The following is a 27,500-nucleotide window of genomic DNA, read 5'->3' on the forward strand; positions in this document are numbered from 1 at the left end:
TGCGTGTTTGTTTTAATGTGTGAGTGTGCGGCATAACACAGCTAATAACTGAGTTGACACACACACAGCCGGAAAGTGCTCCTCTGCATGTGTGTGTGTGTGTGTGCAGGTGTGTGTATGTATGGGTACACTGGGTGTGTATTTGTGTGAGAGAGCACAGAGTTCACATATCAGCTTTTATTGGATTTGGAAGGACAAGGGAGGAGAGATTGTGTATTGAACCCCCAACCCCACCCCACACCATCACAACCACAACCCAACCCTCTCTCTCTCTCTCTCTCTCTCTCTATCTATCTCTGCCCCTCTCTCTCATTAAACTGCTGGGGTGGATGTGATTGATGGCGAGGGGATAAATTGGTTATAAAGGGGAGGGCGATTTATGGGAGCGTCACAGTAACACGCTCCAGAAGGAGAGAGGCTCTGATTTCAGAGAAGAAGGGTGTGTGAGAGAAAGAGAGAGAGAGAAAGAGAGAGAGAGAAAGTGAGAAAGTGAGAGATGACCGGGGCTGAAAGAACGATTTAGACTTTGATGAGTGTTACAGATCATAAAGAAGGAGAGAAGAGATAAGGAGGAGAAATAAGAAACAGATAGAAAAGAGGAAGAAAGACTATGTGGAAAATGGAATGGTGTCTCTGACTTTAAGACACCCGAATTCATAGTCACAAAGGTATTGAGCATTATAATTCTTCTTTTTAATAGTCACACAATCCTTCCAATCAGTGAAGTTGACATATGTTCTTTTCCTAAAATTCATAAAGAATCAGCCTTGAAATAAAACGATCATAATGTCATTATGATGCATTATGATCTAATTAGAGTCACTCTAAACCAATCACTGCCTTTTGTCTAAGCATCTAGCCAGCCAATCACAGGCTCTTATTTGAGCATCTGACCCCTTGAGTGAGGTCACTTCCACAGGCACAGCTGCTGTACACAGCCGCCTATCAATCAAACCACAGCACATACTGGGGACCGTCGTAAAGGGCAGAGAAGTGTCCAAAAGCACCCTAGGCCACCACTGTCACTGGGTCACTCTCTGCTAGGGAGGCGATTGTCCAGGTGCAGTCCAGCTTAATAAAGGGTGAGGCAACATCTCAGGAGAAATGAAGAGGGTACACTTAGAAAGGTTCACTTTAAGGTCCTTGAGAACATTTATCTCTGTGTAATGTATATTATTCACAGTTTGTATGTTCTTGAGGAGTTTCTTAACAGATAATGTTAGTTGGCAAATGTGTAAAGTGTAAAGGCGTAGACTGGATGGAATCTTGATGGTTACTCCTTTTCAGACTGTATGCTAGCTCTCCCAAGTCAAGGTCAAAAGGACAAAATGTACGTCCTCATTTCACTGAAAGTCATTTGCACTGAATGGCTATTAACTTAATGACTGTTTGAAAGGCAGTGAAATTCATTTGCAAAGTTCTCCTTTTCAACATCTGCTGTAATTGTTATGCAAAGCTGCACATTTACAATATGTCCACCAAACTTTGCTGCAGGGTAAAAAACTCTCCACCAAGGCTATAGATCTAGCTTTAAACCGAAATGAATGACAGCACAAAGTGGTTTGTGTATTTCACACGAAAGCCATCCTTTCACAAGACCATTGCTATTGAGACTTCTATTGATAATAGAAGTGTCAAATAACCCACTTAACTCCCTGATTAGTGAGTGGCCTGTCAAAAGAAGGGACATGGGAGAAGAGAAGGAGTTATAAGTATGTGAAAGACATACAGAATGCAAAATATCTTGATATAAGCACAGCTATTGTTATATTGTAATTACATAGTCTATTACAGTGTAATGACAATGAATGAAAGGCACAGGACCAACTACCTGGTTAGTTACACCTCTAGATGCTTGCTTCTGTAGCATTTATATCTACACAAAAATGTAATCAGCCTCTGATAGCTCCTTGTTTTTGATCTAATAAAAGGAAAAAGTCAGCGATAACACCCATAATGATGGCCTTGTAAATGTGTGATGTGCCCATCAGTTCAGACTACATGGCTCTTTCTGTATGCATGTGTGTGTATTTATGTATGTATGCGTACACATGCATGTGTATTCATGTGTGTATGTAAGACATTAGACACTCCCAAACTGCATTCTGCTTCCTCAACAGTTATCTGTCCAAATATCTGACCACATATCTGACCAATGACCTCGCTGACCATGAAAAACACACACACCTTAACACTTGTAAGGGTTCCCAGCAGTGTCTCACACACACACACACACACACTAACACACACACACACACACACACACACACACACACACACACACACACACACACACACACACACACACTGAGAGGCAGTTTATAGAAGCTCCCCTACATGGCCACTACTTCTGGAATAGTAACTGCCATCTGATCTCTCTCTCTCTCTCTCTCTCTGTCTCTCTCTCTCTCTCTTTCTCTCCCTCTCTCCCCATCTCTCTCTACATTTCTGTGCCTCTCTCTCCCCATCTGTCTGACTGTCTGAAAGATGGTCTAATTTTTCTGTGTTCTTTCACACAGATTATCCCATTGTCATGCCACGTTTTGCACAAAGACCATAACTTAATATCAGTTCCACTAACTAACTTTACTGACCTTTCACTGAATATCAGTTACTGTTCTCACACCTTTGAATACAAATGAGAGAACACAACTTCAGTTCCATGGCAAAGCCGTCCTGACCTAAACCCAGAGTGCATACTTTGACCTAAAATTGTAAACCATATAGCACAAAGCAATACTAATATATACAAATAAATAGACAATTGACACTTTTCTTGACATCAGCAGAAACCAGCCATTAAAACAAAGAAACCAAACCATTGTCAAAAATCATGTGAATTGACTATACAGAGCTAATCTGTATAAACCACTAGGTCATGGTATGATTCTGTCCTCTATTTAACTCATGGCTTCATGTCAGAAACACTACACTCTTAAAACTAATGTGTTGTCCCTATCTGGACACAGAGATGTGTTAAAAAATGTAAGTTGTGTTATTTTCAACACATCTTGCGTAACAAATAAAAAAGGAAACAACACACATTGTGTTGTCCCTATCTGGACACAGAGATGTGTGTCAATGCAAGTTGTTTTAAGAGTATAAACACATTGTGTTGTCCCTATCTGGACACAGAGATGTGTGTCAATGCAAGTTGTTTTAAGAGTATAAACACATTGTGTTGTCCCTATCTGGACACAGAGATGTGTGTCAATGCAAGTTGTTTTAAGAGTATAAACACATTGTGTTGTCCCTATCTGGACACAGAGATGTGTGTCAATGCAAGTTGTTTTAAGAGTATAAACACATTGTGTTGTCCCTATCTGGACACAGAGATGTGTGTCCATGCAAGTTGTTTTAAGAGTATAAACACATTGTGTTGTCCCTATCTGGACACAGAGATGTGTGTCCATGCAAGTTGTTTTAAGAGTATAAACACATTGTGTTGTCCCTATCTGGACACAGAGATGTGTGTCAATGCAAGTTGTTTTAAGAGTATAAACACATTGTGTTGTCCCTATCTGGACACAGAGATGTGTGTCAATGCAAGTTGTTTTAAGAGTATAAACACATTGTGTTGTCCCTATCTGGACACAGAGATGTGTGTCAATGCAAGTTGTTTTAAGAGTATAAACACATTGTGTTGTCCCTATCTGGACACAGAGATGTGTGTCCATGCAAGTTGTTTTAAGAGTATAAACACATTGTGTTGTCCCTATCTGGACACAGAGATGTGTGTCAATGCAAGTTGTTTTAAGAGTATAAACACATTGTGTTGTCCCTATCTGGACACAGAGATGTGTGTCAATGCAAGTTGTTTTAAGAGTATAAACACATTGTGTTGTCCCTATCTGGACACAGAGATGTGTGTCAATGCAAGTTGTTTTAAGAGTATAAACACATTGTGTTGTCCCTATCTGGACACAGAGATGTGTGTCAATGCAAGTTGTTTTAAGAGTATAAACACATTGTGTTGTCCCTATCTGGACACAGAGATGTGTGTCAATGCAAGTTGTTTTAAGAGTATAAACACATTGTGTTGTCCCTATCTGGACACAGAGATGTGTGTCCATGCAAGTTGTTTTAAGAGTATAAACACTGTGACAGCAACATACACAATCACAAAGGCATGCATGTCTCAAAACAAACTGTAAATCACAGACAAACCTCATTCACATGAATGTCATGAATCAGAACCCCCTACCAGCGAAGGCTTTGACCTGACCCTGACCTTTCAACTGCATAACATTTACCCTTCATGACCCTTTTGATCTTAAAAACAGCTCCCTAGCACAGCAACATTTCTGTGACTAGTGTCTCTAATCAATCAACGCATCAGTACAACTGATTCAAAATCAGACTCCATATTAATCAACGTGAAAAAGGGAGTTAGCCCTAAAGCATCATCTAACCTTGCCTGTGTAAGTGAATCGTCAAATAAACATCCCAAGGTTGACATATCACATATTCAACCTGTAACCTATGTCTTCAAATAGCTATCTCAGTATGACTCTCAAGCTTTGGCATGCAATGGGTCGACTCTAAGAAAACACATCCTGGGTCCCATGGGTGGAAATCCAGTTGATTTAGGTCACTCTTTATCCCGTCTGACTACTGTACATAGTTACTGCAGCAGTCTGGACACTGTTTCAATTTAACTCTATTTACTGCGGTTCTTGTAGTTACCATTCAAGTTTCCAGAGCATTGATATGGAATTGGTATTAAACTTTATCATTGGAATACTTCCCATGCCCAGGTGTCCCATTCTACAGATAACAAATAACAGATCAATAAAGGAGATGTTACATAATATCATCTCTAATAATATCATTATATACAGTATATATCATATTGTGATAAATATATAATATCTCAGTATTTTTTCAATTTAGTTTGTGGTTCCATAGAGTATAGTTCTAGATGTTAATTTCAGAATTTAGAACAGGAAATAAGATGGCAGAAGCAGTTCCCTTAGAGAACATTCTGTGCTCAAACTTTGGGTCTGAACAGAACCAAAACACAAAGTTCGATAAAAGTGTGAAGTGACCAAAGCTTTCATAAGTGCATACGTTTGTACATTATACAAGTCAACAGCTAAACCTCATCTGTAAAACCTTACGCCCACTCATATATTTTATAAATGCAGGCTTTGAACTTAATCCATGGCAAAGATCATAAGTTCACTCTAAAATAGACAGTGGACTGAGTCATTCTTCAAACAAATGAGTGTGTGTGTGTGTGTGTGTGTGTGTGTGTGTGTGTGTGTGTGTGTGTGTGTGTGTGTGTGTGTGTGTGTGTGTGTGTGTAAAAGTTCCGGTCAAAACTTCTCAAAAGCTAGATAGTATGTATTTAAATGACACAATCCATGCCTTCAGCATTGTCGCTAGAGAGAAGGAGAGTTATCTAATCAGAACATAATACTGTTAATGTAGATTTCTGTTCTATCTGTAAACAATTCCAACAATTCCTGCTCTCCTGTATGATTCGACGAATACTGTATTTTTGTAAGATTTTGGAGGAAGGACACCAGGGATCAGAATTAAACACTTAAACACACATATTAAACACTGATTTATTGAGATGTATATCATTTTAGACAGTCACATGCAGACTATAAGTCCACACTTCTAAAAGCAGTCTGGGGCAAAACACTGAGGCACAAACAAATCTATCTTCATTACAGTAAAATCAAATTGACCTCATTACTATGGAGAGCAACTCCACTCTCAAATGGCAGAAATAAATGACTTGTCTACTGCTCTAATGTTGTGAGGAGTAGCACTGGAGCTCTACTGAGCCCATATAGCCAAAGAACCGCTCCGCTTCAACCCTTTGGCATGGCTGCTTCCTCTAGTCCACATCTAAATCTTACAATCAGGTTGCAAGTTAAAAATCACCAGCCGCTCCTTATGAACAACCAGCAGACACAATAGACATGTACCTTTATGAGTACACTCAACAACCACTCTTATTCTATAAAAGAATCGTAAGGACTGCCTGATTGTTCCATTGTAGCAAAAACATGTTGTAATAGTGACAGTGAATGTTTTGATAATAATACATCATTTTACATAATTCATAAGACTTTGTTGATTTGTGAATAAATTATGCTAGTTAAAACACATTCAAGTCTAAAACAAAATAGTGATTTATTGTCATATATCTTAAGACAGTAGTGACTATGTATGTATGTATAAATACTGTATATGTCTCTCTCTCTCTATATATATATACAAAGAGAGAGAGAGAGAGAGAGAGAGAGAGAGAGAGAGAGAGAGAGAGAGAGAAAGATAAATAAAGTGAACAGGATAAGCTGCTGACAGGAAAGAACCAGTTCACACCTTGATCATCAAACGTCAACTTAATTTGATCAGGGATGGCAACTCCTAAGAGTATTCACATTTGGAGGCTAATTGCAAGGCTGTGCTTGCACTATGTGCAGTGTATTTATAGATTGACTCTAGGGGTGACTGCCATTCAGATCTCCAGTTTACACTGAGAAAACCCAGCATGTTACACTTCACCTGCGGTATACACATCTGAATGACAATCCTTCATGAAGTGACATTTTTCCTTGATCAAAATAAAATGATTCAATTTGGTAATAGTTTTTATAGTGAACGCTAAGGGGGCAAGCTAGCACGTCAAAAAACAAACGCTGCTTCATACCACTGACGATGCTCAAAATATAATTACACTTCTGTGGTACTGTGGTGAAGGTCCTTATAGACAAACCGAAGTATTGTAAACTTTCAAAGTGTAACAAGGACCCCTTAAAATAAAGTGTTACTGTTATTCTCTATTCAGTTTTATTTATCTATACCGTCATATCTATCTAAAGCGTCATAATGTAAAAATGTGTCTTCAGGTCCTTTCCAGGGCCCTGCATAAACATGAACCTTGAGTTCAATTTGTCAATCAAATGCTGACTGCACAAATGTTTTACTAAAATATGATATAAATATTAAAAAAAGACACTGCGATCAAAGGCGCTGATTTATTTCACACTGTGGGTGAGTGTGAAACATCCAATGCCAATAACGTCACCTCTGACTGGCTGTCAATTCTCTCTCTCTCTCTCTCTCTCTCTCTCTCTCTTGCGTTGGTCACAGCTTTTGAATGCCGGCTTAGCTTACGGCGCAAGTTTCTTACGCTTCCCTGACTGACTGAATCTGATCTCTGGATTCCTTAGAGATTCGCCTCAAGGCCCCTTCAGCAGAGGAGATGGAGAGAGTGTGTGTGTGTGTGTGTGTGTGTGTGTGTGTGTGTGTGTGTGTGTGTGTGTGTGTGTGTGTGAGGCATATGGAGCACGTCATACATCATACAGACGGCCACATACATCTCCTGAAGCCAGGCAGTTAAAAGACATTTTTCGCCAGCCCTTTGGTCTGTTCTCTTGCTCCCACGGCAACGACCCCTGGCCTTCAACCCACCATGGCTCATCACCACTTCCCCTTAGCTCATCTGAACCTCAACTTTGTGCTTGCATATCAGGATATTGTTACAGTATTACTTCATTATATTCATGAAGTCATTTCTTAGGCTTTCACATTGGCATAGTTTGGGAATATTGAATTGCACTTTTAATCATTTGCTACATTTCATATAAAGGTCCAAAGGCCAATGCTATTATTGTCACACCACACTTGCAGAGTCAGATGGATATTACTGTTTACTATGTGTTTGGAACATGGGTGTGTTTGGAATTTGGCTTGAAAAGAAGAGAACTATTAGGTGATTAACTTGGACAGTTGCTAATAAATTACGTCTTAAAATGATTATGAAGAGAAGAAGCACAGATAACTACATGTATATTAGGCATTATAGCTCAAACTGACACCTTCAATGCTGAGTGGTCCTATTTTGACATTGTTAATGGATTTTGAAAGAAACTGAATTCCGTAGGGGACTGCATCACAATGCAAAGCAGTCCCCAACATGTCTCATGACGACGTGACACAGCCCCACCTGGCGCTGTGCTCAAAATATATTTCAGGCTGGACAATGACTCAGGGATAATGGATGCAACTCTACATTAGATGACTACAACCTTGTCAAAGCACTCACCTGGAGCTTTTAGTCATCTTTAGGAACTTTTATTTTATATCAGTGCAACTTCGCAAAACTAAACCAGTATGATGCTTTTTAAACTTCAATGGTTCAAACTGTATAATGAGGTTCATAAAGACTGGACAGTCAAGACTCGAGATCATCGTACGCCAGTGAAGAAGTCAGAGAAAGAGCGGCTTTTCATCGGTCCAGTGTTTCATGACTCTGCTCCGAATTCATCGGAACAACTCACTGGCCAGTGTACCGCAACACTTGACCACTTCACCCATCCATACTGGGCAGACCCCCCCAGCCCAGCCATATGAGACTGTCTATCATTACTGGTTGCGAGTATGCTCGCGGGGGAGGCCGACAGTGGACTAGAAGTCTATTTCAAAAGCCACATTCAGAGCATCTCCAATAGAAACCGCCTGTTGACAAATACTTTGTTTATGCCCTTTGGACATAAGTGTTTTTTTCCTTTCCATTGAAATCATCAGGGGGCCTCGGGAGAACAGGTGTTTCGGGGTGTCGTGGGTGGGTGGGGGGTGGGTGGGGGGTGGGTGGGGGGTGGCTGCAATCTTCCTACGTATTCATTTCACTGCAAAATGATGCAGGGGGCTATATTTATGGAGTGATATCAGCTCCTTGGGCAGTTCCTTGAAGTGGGCAAGTGGGCAAGATGGTGCCCTACAGAGTGGTTTTGGTTTGGGTGTCACTGCAAGCTAATGTGGAAAGTAAGAGTCAGACTACACACACACACACACACACACACACACATTCAAACACAGAGAGAGAGAGAGAGAGACAGAGAGAGAGAGAGAGAGACAGAGAGAAAGAGAGAGAGAGAAAGAGAGACAGAGAGAGAGAGAGAGAGACAGACTAGGGGTTTTGTTACTACTGAATTTTACTTGTTGACAAATCGTTATGTACGTGCCAGTGCAAGCTCTTGGCAGCGGGTGATTCATCTTTAAATGCTTATAACAGATCTGCTCTTAATGTACTTTAATATAGCTACACACGACTGACATGTCACTGTGGAAAAGGCCTTATAAATACAAATGCTTGGCCCATTTTGTCCATGACTCATTGAATCCTGCCTACAGTACTAACTGGTGAATTTATTAGTCGACTAGTTGATCAAACCCTTAACACACACAAAACACAACATTCATAGACACATACACACACCACAGGCATACACACACATCACACACATGCCTCTCCACCATCGCACCCCCTCATACACATCCCACCACCAATGACCCCAACCCTGGCCTCAAGGTCAAATTTAGATTAGGCAATGCCAATATGGCCGCCAAGTAGCTTCCATTCATTGTTGTTGGATGATGCAGAGGTCATTCTCAAAGAGAAGTTTCGGTTTCCCCTCAGTCGTGCTGCCATGGTGGCTGGAGAAGAAGGCTAATCTGAGGCTGCCTAACGTGGCCTAGTGGATAAAAAGCCTAGCAGTGCAAGAGAGTGAGAGGCAGATAGAGAGCGCATATAGCTAGCTAGTCAGACCACAAGCTACCGTGTCTGACAGACAGACAGTTAGATAGATAGATTCATTAGATAGATAGATAGATAGATAGATAGATAGATAGATAGATAGGTGTTGTGAAGTTATAAGGTATGACTTAAGGGCTAAGGGTTGAGAAGAGGAGTGGTGGTAACCAGCAAGGTACAGGAGTATTTTTAGAACATGTTTATTCCCAGACCCAAACCAGCTCTCCTCTCACTTCTCCCGCCAACGAGCTCTCTCTCTCTCTCCTTCTCTCTCTCACACTCTCCCTCTTTTTTGGGGGCTGCCATCTGTTGAAGTCTCTCTGCGGCAACTCAGACACAAGACACAAGACTGAAGGAGTTAGCTCAGTCTTACACACTACTGTACACACACATACTCTCTCTCTCTCTGACTCTCTCTCTCTGCCCCTCCCTCTCTGTCTCTGTAATTCTCATTTACATACCCCACCCCATACTACAAGTCAGTCACAACTACCCTCAAGATGTAAACACCAGCTAACCAACAGCACAAACCGCACACATTGTTGGTAACTAAGAAAGCCAACCAAACTTTAACAGTAATTTTCACATGTTATTGTAAGGCGTCCTGAATAGTTCTTAGTGTATGGAAGAAAACAAGTTTCAAATTAGCCACAGTTGCCATGAATATAATTAATGACAGGGGCTGGGATAAGTTTATTGATGTACAAAGATAGTTCAAGATTTATGATAGCAAGAGGACATCATCCTCTGCTCAAATCAGAACGCTATCCGTGACTAAGGAACGCTGACGTCACCCAAAACCGTGACATGAGCCACACCGACTTCAAGGTCTGACAGCCTATTAAAAAGCAGCTGTCACACACTCATCAACAGCGCGACCAGCTGATAGCCAGAGTGAAGGATTCTTTAAGAAGCCGCCAGCAACTATTCACCCACAGTCCAACAAACTGACTCGTGCACAAATGTGCAGATACTTCATTTGAACATCCCCTCCCTATAACTTTGACAAAAAGCATTTAGCGTCTACATTTTAGACAGTTCCCTGAGAGAAATAGAGAGAGTAAATAATAGATATCTATTAATTAAATACACTATCCAAGTATACAATTCCAACCGGGCCTGTGCGTAATTACGCACGGCACGAGGTAGTGATTTTTATCACACTAGTAATGTATGGAGGTGCGCGTATATTTAGCACTGGGCTTTTTAAGGTGGGTGGGGGAGTAATGGTAAGACAACACTGTGAAAGTTGTGCGTCCAGCGTATCAAATAAAGAAGGGCTTCCAGACTACGGGGAGCAGGTGCATGCCTTCAGGGCCAAGATGTAGCCCAAGCCCTTGCTCCCATGGAATCGCGACATTTTCCCGCATCATGTCCATTTTTTTTTTTATATCAGGCTTGAAGTGAGCCTTGTACTGGCTGGCCTGTGAATTTGTGTGAGCATAGTCTGACTTCTCCGACAGCCTTCTACCTACCTTTCTCTGCTGCTTCTCCCAGGCGGGGTCCAACAGGAGATCCCTGTCCCAGTCATCTTCCTGACCCATGTAGTCTCCCGTCGCAGACGTCATGTAGGTCTCGTAATGTTGTTGGGTTTCAATGACTGTCGTCATTTTGCCGTCTCCGTCTGTCCCTTTTCGTTATCCCTTTGACGAATTAACTTTTTTTTTTTACTTGTCGAGTGTCTGCACCTTCTACAGTTTGCGATCCGTGGGCTTGCCACGACGCACGGTCAACAGTTGGAGGAGAAAGAGACGAGGCCGCGGGGGTCCAGACTCGGCTGGTTCGGGGATGCCTGTGAGGAGAGGTGCTGCTCCCACTAAAGCAGTGACTTCTTCTGCCCCGCTGCTCCTTTCCTGGTCAAAAGTGACACACGTGACCGCACCCCAATAAGTAAGAGCGCCCAGGCGCATGGGTATCAGTTTCTATTCAGAAAAGGTTCGAGGGGCGGGGTCGGTGCGATCACTCGCCCAATCTCAGAGGGTATGACAACCGCATAAATGACAGAGTGGCAGCGCTTGTGTCTTGCATCGAACACCTGTTGCCCTTGGTACTTCTTGCAGTGGGCCTTGTCCCAGACTAGGCCCTCCATTTGTAAACAGGGCGTCTCGGTGCACATTTCACAATCGAATGGGAACATTGTCATCAACACTAATTCGATTGGAACTTTCAGAGCAATGCTGAACAAATTATATTTCTATATAGCCTTAATATTGTCATATACTATTAAATGGGAAACTGCATATAATTAAGAATTAGGAAAATGCTAAAATAATTTAAACAGGCAACAGATTTATGTGTTTGTGTGTGACAGTGTTTTTGTCTAGTGGTGTAATACAAGCCTGCATGTGTTGCAAGTTGAGTCACATGTTATGATCTTGTATTGCTCAAGGCACAGTTACACATTGTGACCTATGCATTCAACTATGTATCAACTTACAAGCTCAAAATAACTTTTTTTAGAAGAAGATATATTTTATATTAGAATAGATTTATAAAATATATGAGTGATATGGCTATACAGTCTGTAGGGTTCTATAATCCTTTTGCCTCTTTCACATAAACTTAATATGTTAAAAACCAAATATGGTGTCATGTTGTTACTGTGACATTACAGTTTAGCGCTTAGTCATACTCATAGTCATAAGCAGGGCGCTACTAGGAAATTTGGGCCCTATGACAGACAACAATTCTGGGCCCCACTGCGGGGCTCTCAGGGGCCCCCTGTCAGTGCTGGGCCCTTAGAATTGTCCTATCTTCTCAATGTATTGCTTATTACACATTGTTAAGATATTGCACATTGTCAAGGACAACTAGATGCAAATATCTTTTCCTATTTTCCAGTCCTACCCAAAACATTGTGGGAAGGTGACAGGGCATATGAAACCTGCTGGCAGGTCGGATCTGGCCCCCAAGCTGTATCTTTGACACCCTTGCACTAAACAGTCAGTGTCAGTGAAAAAATACATTTTCCTTGTTGGTACCTTGCCTTGTTGTTACCTTGCCTTGTTGGTGGAAATCTAGCACTGGATGAACACTGCGAGTCTGTGGTTTTCCATGATTTTGGAAGTGTTGCAATGCTGTTTTGATTGAGGTGAATATTTTGCGCCTTTCATGAAATACATACTTGTGTAATGTCTCCCTGGACATCAAAATGCTTTTCCGTATGAAATCATGTTTTTTTTTGTCATTTATTTTGTTTATTTTGTTATTGTACCCAGGCTTGAATTAATATTTGATTCAATTTTGCAGACTCAGATTTATTCCTTTGAAGCAGCCATTCCAAAAAGGTTGAATTACTTTCCTGTTCAGCTAGGTTTGATGTTAACTAAACCCCTCTGTTAATTGACAATTTATTACCAATTGCCAATGAATTCTTAGCAATACTACCATAACATTTTCAAAAAATGTAAGCCATGAATTGCCACAACCCTGTGTTGAATGAAAGATAAAAGAAAACAATCAAACCAGTGTCCCTTTTAATCCAAGTGGTTTATTTAGAGATCAGCATGCAGATGATAACAAATTTGAACTCATGCAGACGAGGTAACAGGAGTGTACATTTTTGTCACAGACATGAGGTATTGCCATTTTATGCACCTCTTCAAAACATGCTCCATCATCTCTCCATGTAAAAGGCAACCATTACAAATGACAAATTATATGCATCCTATTGCCTGCAATAGAATTGTTTTCTTATTTTTTTTTTACCTGTATTTTTAAAAACACATTCATGGTTTCTCTAATGAAACTATTATGCTGAGGATACAGGATGGGACTTATCTTGACCAGACACACACACACACACACACACACACACACACACACACACACACACATGTGGCTTGCTACTAGCGAGAGAGACCATGGCAGCTAGTCAGGGACTACACGTGACGGAGCACATAAAAAAAAAACCACACAGCAGCTTCCTCAAGAGCAGATCTGAGCCAGAGAAGGGCCAGATCTGAGCCAGAGTCCGCTGCCTTCTGGACAAGTGTAACTGGTTAGGCTCGTGTTAGCCATCCAGTGCACAGAGAGGGGGAGCAGTGTAGAGGTAGAGAGAGAGAGAGAGAGAGGTAGACAGAGAGAGGCAGGTAGAGAGAGAGAGGTAGAAAGAGAGGCAAGTAGAAAGAGAGAAAGAGGGAGGTACAGAGAGAGAGAGAGAGATGGGGCGGCATTGATCCTCAGTGGAGGATTTGCTTGCTCAGCAATAAAACGCACACCAGTCAGACAGAAGAGGACTTGGGATGGGGGATGTCTAGGAACAGGTCACTGCCTCCGTGTAAAGGAGAACCACATAAATAAATCAAGCCCTGTGTTTTAGATCACAAAGCATGTTTAAAAGTTAGCTAGCTATCTCCAGAAAGTACTGATACAGACCTCTTACCTTTCTCCTGTTGTGAATGATGTTAACTGTACATTGTTCATGTAAAAACAAATAGAAGTTCAAGGCTTATGGAGTTTGAAGCCTTTGACAGCAAAAGCATGTTTGTCTTCAGTATGTTTACCAGAGTTAGCCAGCTAACAACTAAAACATTGAGCCAGCCTGGTGATATCATTTTTGGTTGCAGAGGAAGGCAGAGAAGCACAAATCCTACCCTGGTGTGTTCATTGAAAAGGTGCTTCTGCGTCAAACTCTGAGCAGAGAAAGTGTTTTCCTTTACTATTGATTCACTAGAGCTTACTTCATAGCCAACTGGTGCTACCAAGTAAAACCCAAAAAACACCCAACTCCACACACCAGAGGAGGAGATGGAAGGCCCTGCTTTGCGGTACCCTACGGAGCTGAACACCATTCAAGGACTTGGGAGGGGTGTGGTGGGGGAGGGGGGGGGGCTAGTCTCCACAGCCAGGGCGGTGCAGGACATAGGTAGGAATGGCCTGGAAGAGGTGATCCATGCTCGGGGTACTCACCTTTCCTCTATCTATCCTCCCCTCCATCCATCCATCCATAACAATCCCTTCATCCACTCCTCCACTCCTTCCTTCCTTCCTTCCACCAGCCTCGCCTGCCAAGCTGTTCAGGGCACATGTGTGTTAGAGTGTTTTTTTTCTCTTCTGGTATTTGTTTCTTTAATTTGCCTTTAAGATGGAGTGGGTCTTTGGAGAGACTGTGTGTGTGTGTGTGTGTGTGTGTGTGTGTTTACACGCTTTGCCACCACAGAGAAAAGGGAGAGTCCTCACAAACCACTGACATAAGACAACACACACACACACACACACACACACACACACACACACACACACACACACAGTACACACATAGTACATACTCTATAACAGGCAGATGCAGATTGCAAGGTGTGGGGACAGGATTGGTTGGGACAGGGTCTAGGGCGTCATGTGCTGTAGAAAGTTCCCAAATGTGTAACTGGAGTTGTGGACAAAGGAAGGGCTGTTAAGGTCCTCCTGTATAAATGCATTTTTCTTTACTTCTTGTGTTGTATTGCAACTGCTGGGACAGGTTAGGAAGCGTACAACAGAGTTCACAGTGGTCCATACCAATAGAAGTATGTTGTCTGAAAGACAAAAGTTGACTAGGAGGTTCCATGACTGAGCGAGGAGGTAGTGGACATTGATATGGACTGGCTTGAACCATGTACACACAAGGCATAAATGAAAAAAAAAAGCGTCAAAGTGGTCAGCTACAGAGTCCTGGATAGAGGGGTGTGTGTGTGTGTGTGTGTGTGTGTGTGTGTGTGTGTAACAGACACGGGGCAGTATCTTAGAACTGGTGCCAAGTGAGCTGGGTATGCCAGCAAAATGAGGCAGTGTAACTTGGTGCTGGTATAATTGGGGGGGTGGGGGGGGGGGGGCAATTTTCCAAGAGCGCGTCGACGGTGGCGGCGGTCAGACTGGGTGTGGGAGTGGGGGTGTGTGGGTTGGTGGCGGAAGGGGAAGCGGGTGGGGGTGCTTCAGGCGAAAACGGCGGAAAAGGAGTAACTTTTCACTAGCAAAGGTAAAAAAAAATAGCCCAGATGGTAGCTTTGAAATAGATCTGGTCGTGATCAGGTACACATTTGTACGAGGTCCAGGCCAGACCTCTTCCAGAGCTAGTCCAGATTCCCATCTGGTCAGGCAAACGGGGGTGGGTGGGGGTGGGCAGGGTTGGGGAGAGAGGTAGGAGGGTCCACATCGAGCCAAGCAGTTTTTTTGACACCCTGGGAAGAACCTCACCAGCTCACTCACTTCGTAAAAAAAGGAACACACAGGGAGGGTAGGGTGGGGATGGGGGGGCTTTCGCTTGCTCGCTCGATTGCTCTCTCGCTCTCTCTTTCGCTCACACACCATCGGACGACCAGCAGGCGGCAGTTGGAAGCAGTCAGTCACACAGTCAGTCAGAAGCCGGGCTGAGGGCACACACTCGAGGGGGGGGGGGGGGGACCTCGCGGGAGAGGCTGCCGTGTGCAAGAACGGGCGGTCGAACGCAACCCATAACCTTGGTCACACCAAAGCCCACGCAGGAAGTACAGAGAGGGGGGGGTGGGGGCAGGGGGATGAGGAGGGTGGGAGCAGTTGTCAAGGCGCAGGCTCTGGTGGGGGTAGGAGGGTACAGGTGAGACAGACGAGGGCAGAAGGGGGGGAGGAGGAGGAGGAGGTGGAGGAGGTGGAGGGGTGGTAGGAGGAGGAGGAGGAAGAGTAGGAGGTTGTCATGAGGTTGGCGGCACGGGGCTTGGTCGTTACCTTGGCGTCGAGAGAGTTCCCTGGCTGCGCTGGTTTTCGGTGGAATGCTTTAATTGCCTTCCCCCGCCTTGCCTTTGGCGTTAACACAACGCCATGATCCCACCGAGTCAGGCGGACCTATTGCAGCCGGAGGGGACATGGGGAAGTCAGTGGTGGTGATTTGGATTATCAGGAGCACAAACCAGACAGCATGCCTCGGGCACAGAGAAAAGGGGACACACCCTGAATGCTACGGACGATAGGACACCCACTTAAAAACCACACCAACAACTAGAACAGCAGCATGTGGAGGAGGTGGAGGAGGAGGAGGGTGAGGGCAATCGCTGCTGAGAGCACAAACACAAAAAGTGATAGCTTTACTGGCACATCTGTAGATGTGTGTGTGTGTGTGTGTACACACGTGTGTATGTTTGTGTGAGCCTCCCTTTGCGCAAGAGGAAACCCTAATTCCTCTGAAGCAATGCACTTGTTTTCACAAATGTGGAAAAACAGAGGCAAGCCAATGGCAGCGTTTTGGGGACCTCCCTTGGAGCTACATTTGTTTTTGAGTTGCAAGAGGTCCAGGTTGCACGGCAGTATCGAGGGAGAACCACTTTATGGGTCTGGATGAAACCCTTAAAGGGGAAAAAAAAAAAAAAAAAAAAAAAATAGGACACCTCCTTCCCGGTACAGAATTTCAGCATGAGGAAGTGTGTGTGTAAAGAGACAGAGAAAGAGATGACTTATAGACAGAGAGAGAGAGAGGGAGAGAAAACGGAGGAGAGGAGAAAGCTGGTACCCCAGGCCGAGACTTACCCCATCACCCCCAGTGGAGGGGCCCCCGTGAGGGGTAAGGTGGGATAGGGGAGAATAGGGTCACATACAGGGGCCTTTGTCCATTTCACCCGAGTCCCGTGCGGCCGCTGGGGTCATTTCACAAGAGAGGAGAAAGGGAAGGTGGGACAAGTGAACACAGGTATGGAGGCTTTAAAACAACAACGAAATAAAAAAAGACACTCTTTTTGAATTAGTCTCATCCAACCAATACTTGTCTAGCTTTTCAAAGCACCTCATGGTGATACGCAAGCGTGTGTGTCTAAACGTTTGTCGAGGACATTAATTGTTTTTTTAGTCCTCAAAGACTGTGTTACTTTACAAGGTGACGTTCATCAAGGAAGAGTGTGTGGTTTGCTGTGGTGTCAGGAGTCGTGTGCTTATAGAGGTTAGGAATCGTCAACCACGAGGAAAAGATGGAAAAAAAGACACACATCAACAGAAAGGGAAAGAGAGATATTCAAAAGAGAGAGAGAATAAGTGTGAGAGAGGAAGGGAAGAAAGGAGGACGTTTGCACAACCAAGAAGCGTCTAGGTCTGTGAATGAGCAGCAGTGAAGGGGGGGGGGGGGAGAAAGAGAAAACTGAAAGAAACTGATGTTAAAATCTCCCAACATTTCATATTTAATCTCATTCCACTGCATCACAATACAACTTAAATGATGATAAAAAAAAAAAAAAAAAAAAAAAAAATCAGGCAAGGTTTTTCCCCTCACGTTTCACATTGTTAAACTGCAGTTCAGCACCTACAATAGAAAAAAAAAGACCTATGTACAGTCCATTACTAAGGCATTATTCACGATTAAGCAACTCCTGCCTCATACTGGGCTGGAGGTTTCAGAGACAGAAGACAGAGAGATTAATTTTGGCCATGTACATAATCACAAGGTGCTGCCCTTGCTTTAAACAGCCACAGGCAAACAGGCCCACTAATTTGAACCGTTACAAAAAAACCCTACAGTATTTAATTGGTTATGAAGTGTCCCTTCCTAGTTACAAAAACACAAAGACCAAAACGAAAAAACAAAAACAAAACAACAGTAAAAGTTTAAAGTGTTACAGACATAATGTTCAGAGATGCCACGTTGATTTAATTACATCCTAAAAACGTGCTAATGGCAGTTTAGTGGTGGATTGCTGGCCAAAGTGGGAAATATGGAACGCTAGTAAAGGCTCCAAAGTTGTCCATACTCTCCTCTGATTGGCTATGCCCTGGCAAAAGCCTCCCATAATAGGCTATCCCTTAATTATGCTCTCCTATAGGTTATCGATTGAGCATAACCTCCTATTAATGATTATTGACGTGCAACAGCCTCCTATATAGACTACACATGGCCTCCTCTGATTGGTTAACCCTTGGCCATATATTTCATCTGATAGGCTAATACCGCCTACCTCTGACCACCCTCTTCTCTCATAGGCTAAGCCCTGCCTGGTGAGGTGCAATGCATGAGAGTCACAGTGTCTTTCAGCATTTTGGTTGGTGGAGAGGTCAGATGTTTAGGGGTTGGGGGTTTGGGGGGAATTCAGGGGGCACTGTATTTAAAAGGGCATCCTCAGCCTCCCAATGTTAAAGTTGTACAAAAATATGCATGTATGTGTATCAGTGAAGCACTTTAAGCATTTCCCTTATAGTTATAAGTGTGTGTCTCTGACAGCCTTAAGCAAACTCGTCACACACATACATACACACACACAAACAAACACAGGCACACACACACACACTCCCACAAAACATGGCCAGAGTTTTATGGCACATCAACAGAAATAAAACAATAAAAGAACCATCTGAAAGCCCAACCCTGGTTCTGGGTAAAACATGCGCTTTTTTTTATCTCCCATGATACTTCTACTATGAGGGAACTAACGCCCTTTGCACAGACTTTTACAGTTCTCCATTTCAAAAATGTGTCTAAGAAAAATCAAGTATCTCTCCTTCGTGACATTCATTAAACTGTCATGATTCTTCATGACATCAAAATGTAAACCAGTACAAAATTCATGGCTGGTGAATAGAGTGTAAAACGTCACACAAAACTAAACTATTTTAGCACTTGTGCTACATGAATGCTACAACTTGTCATGTTTTTTTTTTTCAAAAAAAAAAAAAAAACACGCAAGTTGAAAAAGTCTAAAAACAAAGAAAGAGAAAAAGAGGAGGAGAGGGCTGAGTGTCTCCCACGTGCACGTGGTACCAGAACCAAGGTCAGGAGTCCAGTTTATGAGAGAACAGAGGGAGCCAACATTTTTAACGCCCCAACACACACACACACACACACACACACACTGAAATCTATGAACATTCATAACATTACCATACATGACAGGCCCCCTCACACATACATACATACATACACACATATAAACAGGTATAGACCCATTACTACATACACACATTCCTTCATTCACTCACACAGCCAGTTTGCGGGTTCTAGGGGGGATGAATGGGCGTGGGGTTGGTGGGGAGGTTTTTTTGGGGGGAGGGGGGGGGGGAGTAGGGAGAGGGGCGGTTTCAGATCAAGAGGTCAAAAGGTCAAAACACGGGAGCTATCGGTAGGGGGCATCGGGCGTGTGCAGAGGGCGCAGGAGGGCGTCCTTGCGCGCCTGGGGCGCAGGAGGCGGCAGCGACGGCGGCGGTGGCTCGTACAGGCGGTGGTGGTGGTGGTGGTGGAGCTGGTGGTGGGGTGTGGCCATGGCGACGGCGGCGGCAGAGGCGACAACAGGGGGGGGGGGAGCAGAGACAGGGGCAGGGGGGGCGGGAGGAGGAGGGGGCAGCGGCACTGGCCTGAGGGCGTCCAGCGTGGTGGCCATGGCGGCAGCCGTCGGGGCGGCGGGCACCGCGCCGGCGGCAGCAGCGGCGGCGGCGGCGGCGGCAGCGGGCATCGTGGTCAGGCCTTGCATGGCCAGGGCACCCGGGGGCGGGTAGGCATACTGGTACTGGGGGTACTGCTGCAGCTGCTGGTAGTACTCGCTGTAGTACCTGCACACAGAGACAGAGAGACAGAGAGAGAGAGAGAGAGAGAGAGAGAGAGAGAGAGAGAGAGAGAGAGAGAGAGAGAGAGAGAGAGAGAGAGAGAGAGAGAGAGAGAGACAGACACACACAGGCGCGCGCACACACACACACGCACGCACGCACACACACACACACACACACACACACAAACATTTGTGCACACAAACACACACAGACGGACAATTACAGAGATGAACACATACACACACATACAGCACATTTAAACAAAGTACACACATAGACAAACACATGCATGCACACATACATACATACAGACAGACAAACAGACATATACACAAAAAAGGATGTATGAACTTGCATGCATACAGCTTTGAAACATCTGAATAAAACTTTTGTGAAAATGAAATAGTAAAACATGTCTCATCAGGAAGTAACCAGACATGACCACTAGGGGGCCTGGTAGGAGCAGCACACAAGAATGGTGTATTGGAACTATTCTTGGGTATATTTATTTACATCTATACAATACTTTAGATATAATTGAGATGTAATAATCTGTATAATTACACACAAATATCATTTTTTTTATAAAGAGTTGGGGTCAGGTTATAGTTTTGGTAAACTGACTCTGGATTCATTGATGTGTATCTGAGTGTTGATAGTTTGTTCAAGGCTTGTTAACCAAGAGGAAAAGAGCTACAGATTATCATCTAGAATGGACTACACAAACAAAGCGTCCCCCGACTTCCTACTGACATCTTATCATGTCTTTCCTGTTTTAGACTAAATCATCTAGCATTCAAAATAGCTTGTAGCTACAACCATGTGGTTGTGTAAATACTTCAGATAATAACCTAATCTAACACAAACATGTGCAGGCAAGTTGTCTGTGCCATGCAGACATCCGACAAATTACAGGCCAGCCAAACAATTACTAACAATTAGTGGAGCATATACTGACTGTAGTGTGCAGTAGATTTGACAACATTATCATTTCACTAAACACAGCTGTGAACGGTTTGAATAAGCAATAAGCAGTAGACATGGCACTCCACTACTGATCACTACTTAATTTCCGCTGTTTAGTGGTGTGTGTGTGTGTGTGTGTGTGTGTGTGTGTGTGTGTGTGTATATATATGGTAGTAATAGAAAACAATGGATACTGGAAGTCAGGGCTGTAGTACTCGAGTCCGGTCTTGGACTCGAGTCCGGACTCGAGACCGTTTTTCTATGATCTCGGACTTGTCTCGGACTCGCTAGTATTTGGACTTGATCTTGTCTCGGCCACTGGTCTTGCCAAATATGGCTTTTGGTCTCGACCGAGTCCAGGTGTCTTTATGGCCATCAAAATTAACGTGTTAATCGCCGCGATTAATTTTGAAATACATAATGCCTTACAAAATATTAACGCAATAGTGTTTACCTTTGTGGGGGGCTGATGTCACTTAATGGAAGCCGCAAAACCTAAAACCGCAAGCCTGAGAGTTTATTTTACTGTCTGAGTTAGCTGAAGATGAAGAGGAACCAACATTTAGCCAATAAATAGTAGCTTTACTGCAAACTGCTTTTCACTCTTGTTAGAGAACGTTTACAATGTCAAAATGCACCAACAGCAACAGTTACATAAAGATGATACTTTTCGGGTCCTCTCCATTAAGATCCAACTTGAACATATGCTACTCCATTTAATTAATTGAGAGCGCGTCTGAGCGCACACAACAGGGAGAGAAAACGAGTGGCAGGTTCCAGCTGGCCTGTCTTGTTGATGATAATTGATATCTCCTTTTTAAAATAAGAAACTTATAAAAGAAAGGCAACAAAGACGAGGTTAGAGGAGATTGCGAATTTATCCGGTTTCCACTACTGACCAGTTATAAACTGTGAGAGCCAGGGCACTTTGACATACTGTAGGCTGCACTCACTGTGATTTGAAAAATGAACAAAAATATGAAGAGCTGTCTTTGCCTTTGTGTAATGGAACTGGTGAGTCTTGAAGTCTTCAATAATTCGTTTACATGAAGCACATATTATACCGATTGAAACACATTCCACTCAGCTAGCTAGGTTACTGGCTCAGGCTCATCATTCACTTTTAATTGCAAACAGAAAATGTCTAGCTACATGTAGCATCATGTCATTACATGCTTCTATTTCCAAAGGAATGAAAGCTGTTTATACCAACTTAATATCATCCTTATCATTGTTAATATTGTGCAATACATGTGGTACAAACAATAGAGCTTGTGACTAGCTATAGGCCTAGGCTATATTTCAATGGAGCTGGTAAAAAAGATCATTATGAGAACATGGCCACAATGGGCTTAAAGTGACAGTGCACCATTTACAAATAAGTTAAACAGCATCAAATGTGTAGTATTTCTTAAGAAATGAATGCTTTAAAACACAATTACTGTGTCAGTATTATCATTTAAATAATATAAAACTAGTTTACTTTTACCTTTGTGGTTACTCATTTATTTTGTGATTTATGTTGTATGTTGTATGTATTTAATATGCCATTTAAGAACCTTTAGTCTTTAGGAACTTTTTAATTGTGGTTAATCGAGATTAATTCATTTCAAAATATATATTTTTAATCGTTTGACAGCCCTATAATAATATTGGAGGAGAAGGGGAATGGCTACACTTACAAATCCTGGGTGTTGTCACACTGTTTTTGCTTTTAGATAATAATAATAATAACCCAAAATGATTGTCTTGATACTGTCATGCATAAGACTTTTTTTCCTATCCTGGACTCGGTCTTGACTCGGACTCGAACCTTTTTGGACTCGGTCTTGTCTTGGACTCGAACCCCTTTGGACTCTTGACTTGGTCTCGACTAGTCCTGGTCTTGGACTTGTCTTGGACTCCACAAAGGTGGTCTTGACTACAGCCCTGCTGGAAGTAATGGGTAGTGGAGGACACCACACTCATAGTGTCTCCAGTGTGCGTCTGCCAATGGGGAAGTGTGGAGGTGGGTGTTTAGTGTTGCAAAATTGCAAAATGCACTGATGCTTGAAAGGTATTGTGATACCCGGACATTAAAAATCCATTTTTTAGTAGTGATACCTTAACAATGGAGTTTTAATCAGATTTCTATTACAAGCAATATTTGTTATCATCAGTCTAAAAAAGTTCCGTGTTCCGTGTCCGGTCATCTAGGCCTATTGTATTAGTTCTTAAGGTTCTATTACTGAAGTTTAGGGTTCTTGGCTTGGTATCGTTTCAGTGTTGATTTTGACGTGATCATTTTGGTATTGTAACAACACTAATGAGGAGTTATACTAGTGTGTAGTATCTGGACACCCACCTGGCCATCGCGTCCTCCTCCTGTGCGGCCTCCTCACGTCCGGCCGGCGTGGGCAGCAGTGCGCGGCGTTTGGCCCGCTGGTACATGAAGGGCTTCATGACGGGGTCCGGCAGCAGTGGCGCCGACCGCCGTAGCGGGCTGCGGTCCCTCTCGGCCTTGGCGCCGGCGGCGGCGGCAGCGGCGTGCTGCTCGGCGAGCACCTGCTGGCCCTGTGCCAGGTAGTGTGCCCGCGCGGCCTCCAGGAGCGCGTTGTGGTCAGCGGCGCCCAGAGCCGCGTAGCCCGCCGGCGTGGTGGTGTAGAGCGTCGGCGCCATGGTGTACGCCTGGTTGACCTGCTGGGCGGTCTGCAGCTCCATGCCCGGGGCGGCCAGGAACACCTGGTTGGCCATGGCCGGGGCGTAGACTTGGTGGCCGTAGCCAGCGGCGGCGGCCGCAGAGGCCAGCGCCGCTTGGCTGGTCATCTGGCCGTACGCCAGGGCGGGGCTCATCGAGCCGTACATCTGTGCGGCGGCCGCTGCCGCCGGGTTGAGCGCGTGGTTAAGTTGTGCGGCCGCCACCTGGTTGGCCGCCACCGACCCGTAGAGCGGGTTGGCCATGCTGCCGTAGACCTGGCTGGCCAGCGCGCCGTAGACCGCCGGGGCCAGCGCGCTCCCCTCCGACCGGGCGCCCGTGCCCGCCGTCAGTCCCGTCAGCGCCGCGTAGGTCGGGTCGAACGTCGACGTGTTGTACACCGAGTTGTGCACGCTCTGCTGCACCTGCAGCGGCAAGCCTGCCGCTGCCGCCGCTGCCGCCGCCAGCACGGCCGCCTGGCTCTGGTACTGCTCCAGCGACGAGGCCTTGCCCGCCGGGCACTCGCCGGCGTAGTGGCCCTGCTTGCCGCAGCTCACGCAGGGGATCTTGCCCGTTGGCGCTTGCTTGTTGGGCTGCACTTTGGAGAGCTCCACGGAGAGCGGACGTCCCTTGAAGGAGGTGCCGTGGAGCGCCTCGATGGCCTTCAACGCGTCCTCCTTGTTCTCCATGTGGACGAAGGCGTAGCCTGTGGAGGACGAGAGCCTGGCTGTCAGTGAGCACAGGAACAGCCAGTTAGACACCCACACAGGTGGGGGGGTGGAAAAAAAAAAAAACAACCACCACCCCAACAACACAGACATAGGGGCCAGTTACCTGTCCATGGAGTAAAGCCTATTCCTAGACTAAGAGAGAACTACAATGGAGATTTCCATTGAAATATGTTTTTTTTTTTGTCAGTCTAGCACTAGGCTTCATTCATGTACAGGAAACTGGCCCATAGTAAACTATGATAAAGACATCTGAGACTCCAAGTTACAATTTAAACTTGGGAGTGCAAAGATGAGAAATTAATGTATTATCATTAAATAAATTAAATTCAAATGTATTACATCTTTCAGCTTTGAAACACTCAACAAACAAGGCTAGAGAAGGGCTGTTTGTTGCTGATTTAAATAACCTAATGGCTCAGAGCTCTATATAGTGAACTACAACACAGCCCCTCTATAATCTACCACCGCTCCAATCAATTACACTGCTGATTCCAAACAGGAAGAGAAAATCCACTTATTTGGTGAGAATCGGTAAACTGTCAGATTTAAGATTTCCAGTCATTACTGTACTGTACAATTAAAAATAAACCTTAAGGGTTCAAGTTAATTACTGAAATAAAATAACTTTATTGAAATATTATTCAATTTCCCATTGATTACTTTAAAACAAACAGTTTGCATTGGTCCAAATTGGCATTATATTCATTTAACTTGCCAGCTGAGTTGGGCAGAAAACTGCGGAGTAATATACCCAAGAGGTCTAAGAATATCAGGATGGCACTCTGACCTATATGAATGAGTTTAAAAAGGGGAGTGACAAGGTCTCCTCAGACAACTGTTTGTGTCTCCTGTCTTCCCCCGACAGGAATTTGGTGAGGAGGAACATGAAACCACACGTCTAGGCGACCACCTCTCAGAGTTAAGAATGGCTACACATCATTAGAGGTGGTCTACAGGGGGTTGCGGTCCATAAAATTGAGTTTTTACTTTTCAGTAAACAAAGGGTTTTGTCCTGCAGATTGAGATTTTTTTTGCCGGGTGTGCCTTTTGAATGGTAGACTCAGTCAGTTACGAGGCAGAATGGGCCGAACTGAGACTGGACAGAAGTCTTCACTCTTAGCATTAACATCATCACATATGACCAAAAGAACATGGTGAACATGTACCGAGCAGGTTTAGCACTTTTCAGTGAGGGAAACAAATTGTACTTTCTACCTATACTATTATTGTACAAAATGTTTTATCTTGGACTTGGGTTTGTCATGTTTTCAAAGTAATTAATCTGCTGATAAATGACATGCGCTACAAACAGCTTTTTGTACCACAACTAGTTAGGTAAGTAAGAAAGACATGAGATGGTCCTAACGGAATAACTATAGGACGATAGAACTATAGAAAGGTGAAGACATCATGGTGTCTACCCAGCCTCCAGCTGTCCAAGGCTTTTAATAGAGACCTCCCTCAGTCAGGTCCGTAGACAGGCTGACTGCAGAATATCCTCCAGACTCTGACACCCAGCCCCCTCCAACACACAGACACTTCGACATTCCCTTCAGTTCCCAACAGTAACACCCAGAGACACGACTGACGTCTCTGTCTTACTAATACCCCAAATCCGATCCTTTAGCCTCAGCCACCACACACCACCCCACCCCTTCCAAGGCCCTTAAGGGGACTCATTCACCGAGCATGATGGGAGCTGTTACTTTCGGCGCGATGAGTGAGTAAGCAAGCACGCCGAGCAGGCAGGGCTGGCGGTCAGCGATCGGACCTTAGAGCGCGCTCGCCGCTCGCCACCCTGACGGACGGGGGTTCAGAGAGGGCCTGCGGCCCGTAAGGAGCTGCCTCGGGGGCCAAGAGTGGGGGAACTCCTCTCTATTTTTGGCACCCATCTCCTGACACTCAACGAGGGGTAGAGCATTACACTGGCCACAGTGCAAGGAAAGGACTCTGCTTTCAGAGAAGGCGTGAATACTGTTGGAATAGATCTCTCTCTCCACTGCAATATATAAATATTGAATTGGACCTCAAATGACTCGACAGAAATATGGTACCATACATTAGCCCCGAGCAGAGAAAAGGTCTGTGCTACATACTGTAGATATAATAAATCACGCTTGTCATCTTCTAATATAATAAATTGGTCTCAAACCTTCCTGAGGCCAAAAGAGGGGCCTCGCATTCTGTTTTCTATCATATAATGCCAGTCAATAATTTACTAGCGGCGTTATCTCTCCAGGCAATTACAAGATGGCCTGCCCTTGTTGACTTACCACAGTGAGGGCTCTCGAATCATTTTCATCTACTTTTTTTTAAAGAAAGCACCATGTCTTCAGCAGTGAGAAAGACACCCACCAAACTAAACTATTTGCAGCCGACCCCAACCCAACCCCCTCTGATGTGTTCTATCTACTACCAAATAAAGTCCCCAGAAGATCCTCACCTTTGACCTTGTCGCACTCCAGCACTTTGCCAAAGGTCTGAAAGAGCTCCTGGAGGTCTTCGGTGGTGCACATGCCACTCAGGTTGCCCACAAACACCTTGGTTGAGTGGAGTGGGCGCCCGCGCGACTCCTCCACCACCAGATTGCGCCCGCGGAACTCGCGGCCATTGAGCTCCCGAATGGCGCGCTCGGCCGCGCCCTGGCCGGCCAGGTGCACGAAGGCAAACTGCCGCAGGACGCTGCAGCTGACCACCTGGCCGTACGACTCGAAGATGGCCGACAGCTCCTCCTGGCTGGTGTCCAGCGGCAGGTTGCCCACAAAGAGCTTCACCGTGTGGCTCTTCTCCATCGCTCTGAATACGGAGGGACAAGGGTCGGGGAGGTGGAGGTGAAAGACCGTTAGAGAGGAAGTAGATGAAGATATTACAGAACAGAGGGGTAGAGAAAGAGAGGGGGAGATTGGGAGAGAAGGGGTGAGGAGCAAATATGTGTATAAAAAAGATCCTGATAGTAGAAAGGGAGAGAGAGATTTGAAAAGGAGCGAGAGAGATGAAGGGAGTGAAGAAAACAACAGTGATTTAAAGACATGCAGGAGGAATTTAGCAGAGGGAGGAGGGGCTCGGGAAACATTTAAAAAAGCAACCAGGTGTAGATCATGAG

At 44.4% G+C, this 27,500-nt stretch overlaps 2 protein-coding genes across 8 annotated transcripts in view; both read right to left on the bottom strand.

Annotated features, from left to right (window-relative positions):
* The window catches only part of actn3b (actinin alpha 3b), a 41,088-nt gene extending 29,699 nt beyond the window's left edge, over positions 1–11,389 (bottom strand). Inside the window, exon 1 of the mRNA XM_076288898.1 lies at positions 11,032–11,389. Coding sequence (XP_076145013.1) covers positions 11,032–11,166 — 135 coding nt within the window. The 5' untranslated portion in view covers positions 11,167–11,389. The remainder of the gene's footprint in view (positions 1–11,031) is intronic.
* A 1,637-nt stretch (positions 11,390–13,026) lies between these two features.
* rbm14b (RNA binding motif protein 14b) lies at positions 13,027–27,189 on the bottom strand. 7 transcript variants are annotated; one of them, XR_012987612.1, is made up of 5 exons: positions 26,841–27,189; positions 23,337–24,393; positions 16,459–20,029; positions 16,238–16,354; positions 13,027–14,570 (listed from the first exon to the last, which is right to left on the bottom strand). XR_012987612.1 is itself a non-coding variant. In XM_076288900.1 (3 exons), exons 1-3 carry the CDS (start codon positions 27,187–27,189, stop codon positions 19,597–19,599), a joined length of 1,818 nt encoding a protein of 605 aa, XP_076145015.1. In that variant the 3' UTR covers positions 13,027–19,596. The 7 variants fall into 7 exon arrangements, 2 of the variants coding, with proteins under 2 accessions (XP_076145015.1, XP_076145014.1); XR_012987613.1 differs by having other exon boundaries at positions 13,027–16,354; positions 17,033–20,029; XR_012987611.1 differs by having other exon boundaries at positions 13,027–16,563; positions 17,033–20,029.
* Between the last annotated feature and the right edge of the window lie 311 nt (positions 27,190–27,500).

Source organism: Alosa pseudoharengus, unplaced genomic scaffold (genome assembly GCF_046254945.1).
Source record: "Alosa pseudoharengus isolate Yale_2024_CS ecotype anadromous, Long Island Sound unplaced genomic scaffold, YU_APseudo_1.1 YU_APseudo_1.1_scf_17, whole genome shotgun sequence".
In the NCBI taxonomy this organism is placed as follows: domain Eukaryota; kingdom Metazoa; phylum Chordata; class Actinopteri; order Clupeiformes; family Clupeidae; genus Alosa; species Alosa pseudoharengus.

What these genes read in the sequence shown, in the direction of transcription:
- rbm14b (XM_076288899.1), bottom strand. Translation starts at nt 27,189, where the DNA reads ATGGAGAAGAGCCACACGGTGAAGCTCTTTGTGGGCAACCTGCCGCTG. An exon ending in GGAGTGCGACAAGGTCAAAG is followed by an intron (nt 24,394 to 26,840) that starts GTGAGGATCTTC and finishes GCTCACTGACAG; the next exon opens with CCAGGCTCTCGTCCTCCACA. An exon ending in GAGGAGGACGCGATGGCCAG is followed by an intron (nt 20,030 to 23,336) that starts GTGGGTGTCCAG and finishes CTCTGTGTGCAG; the next exon opens with GTACTACAGCGAGTACTACC.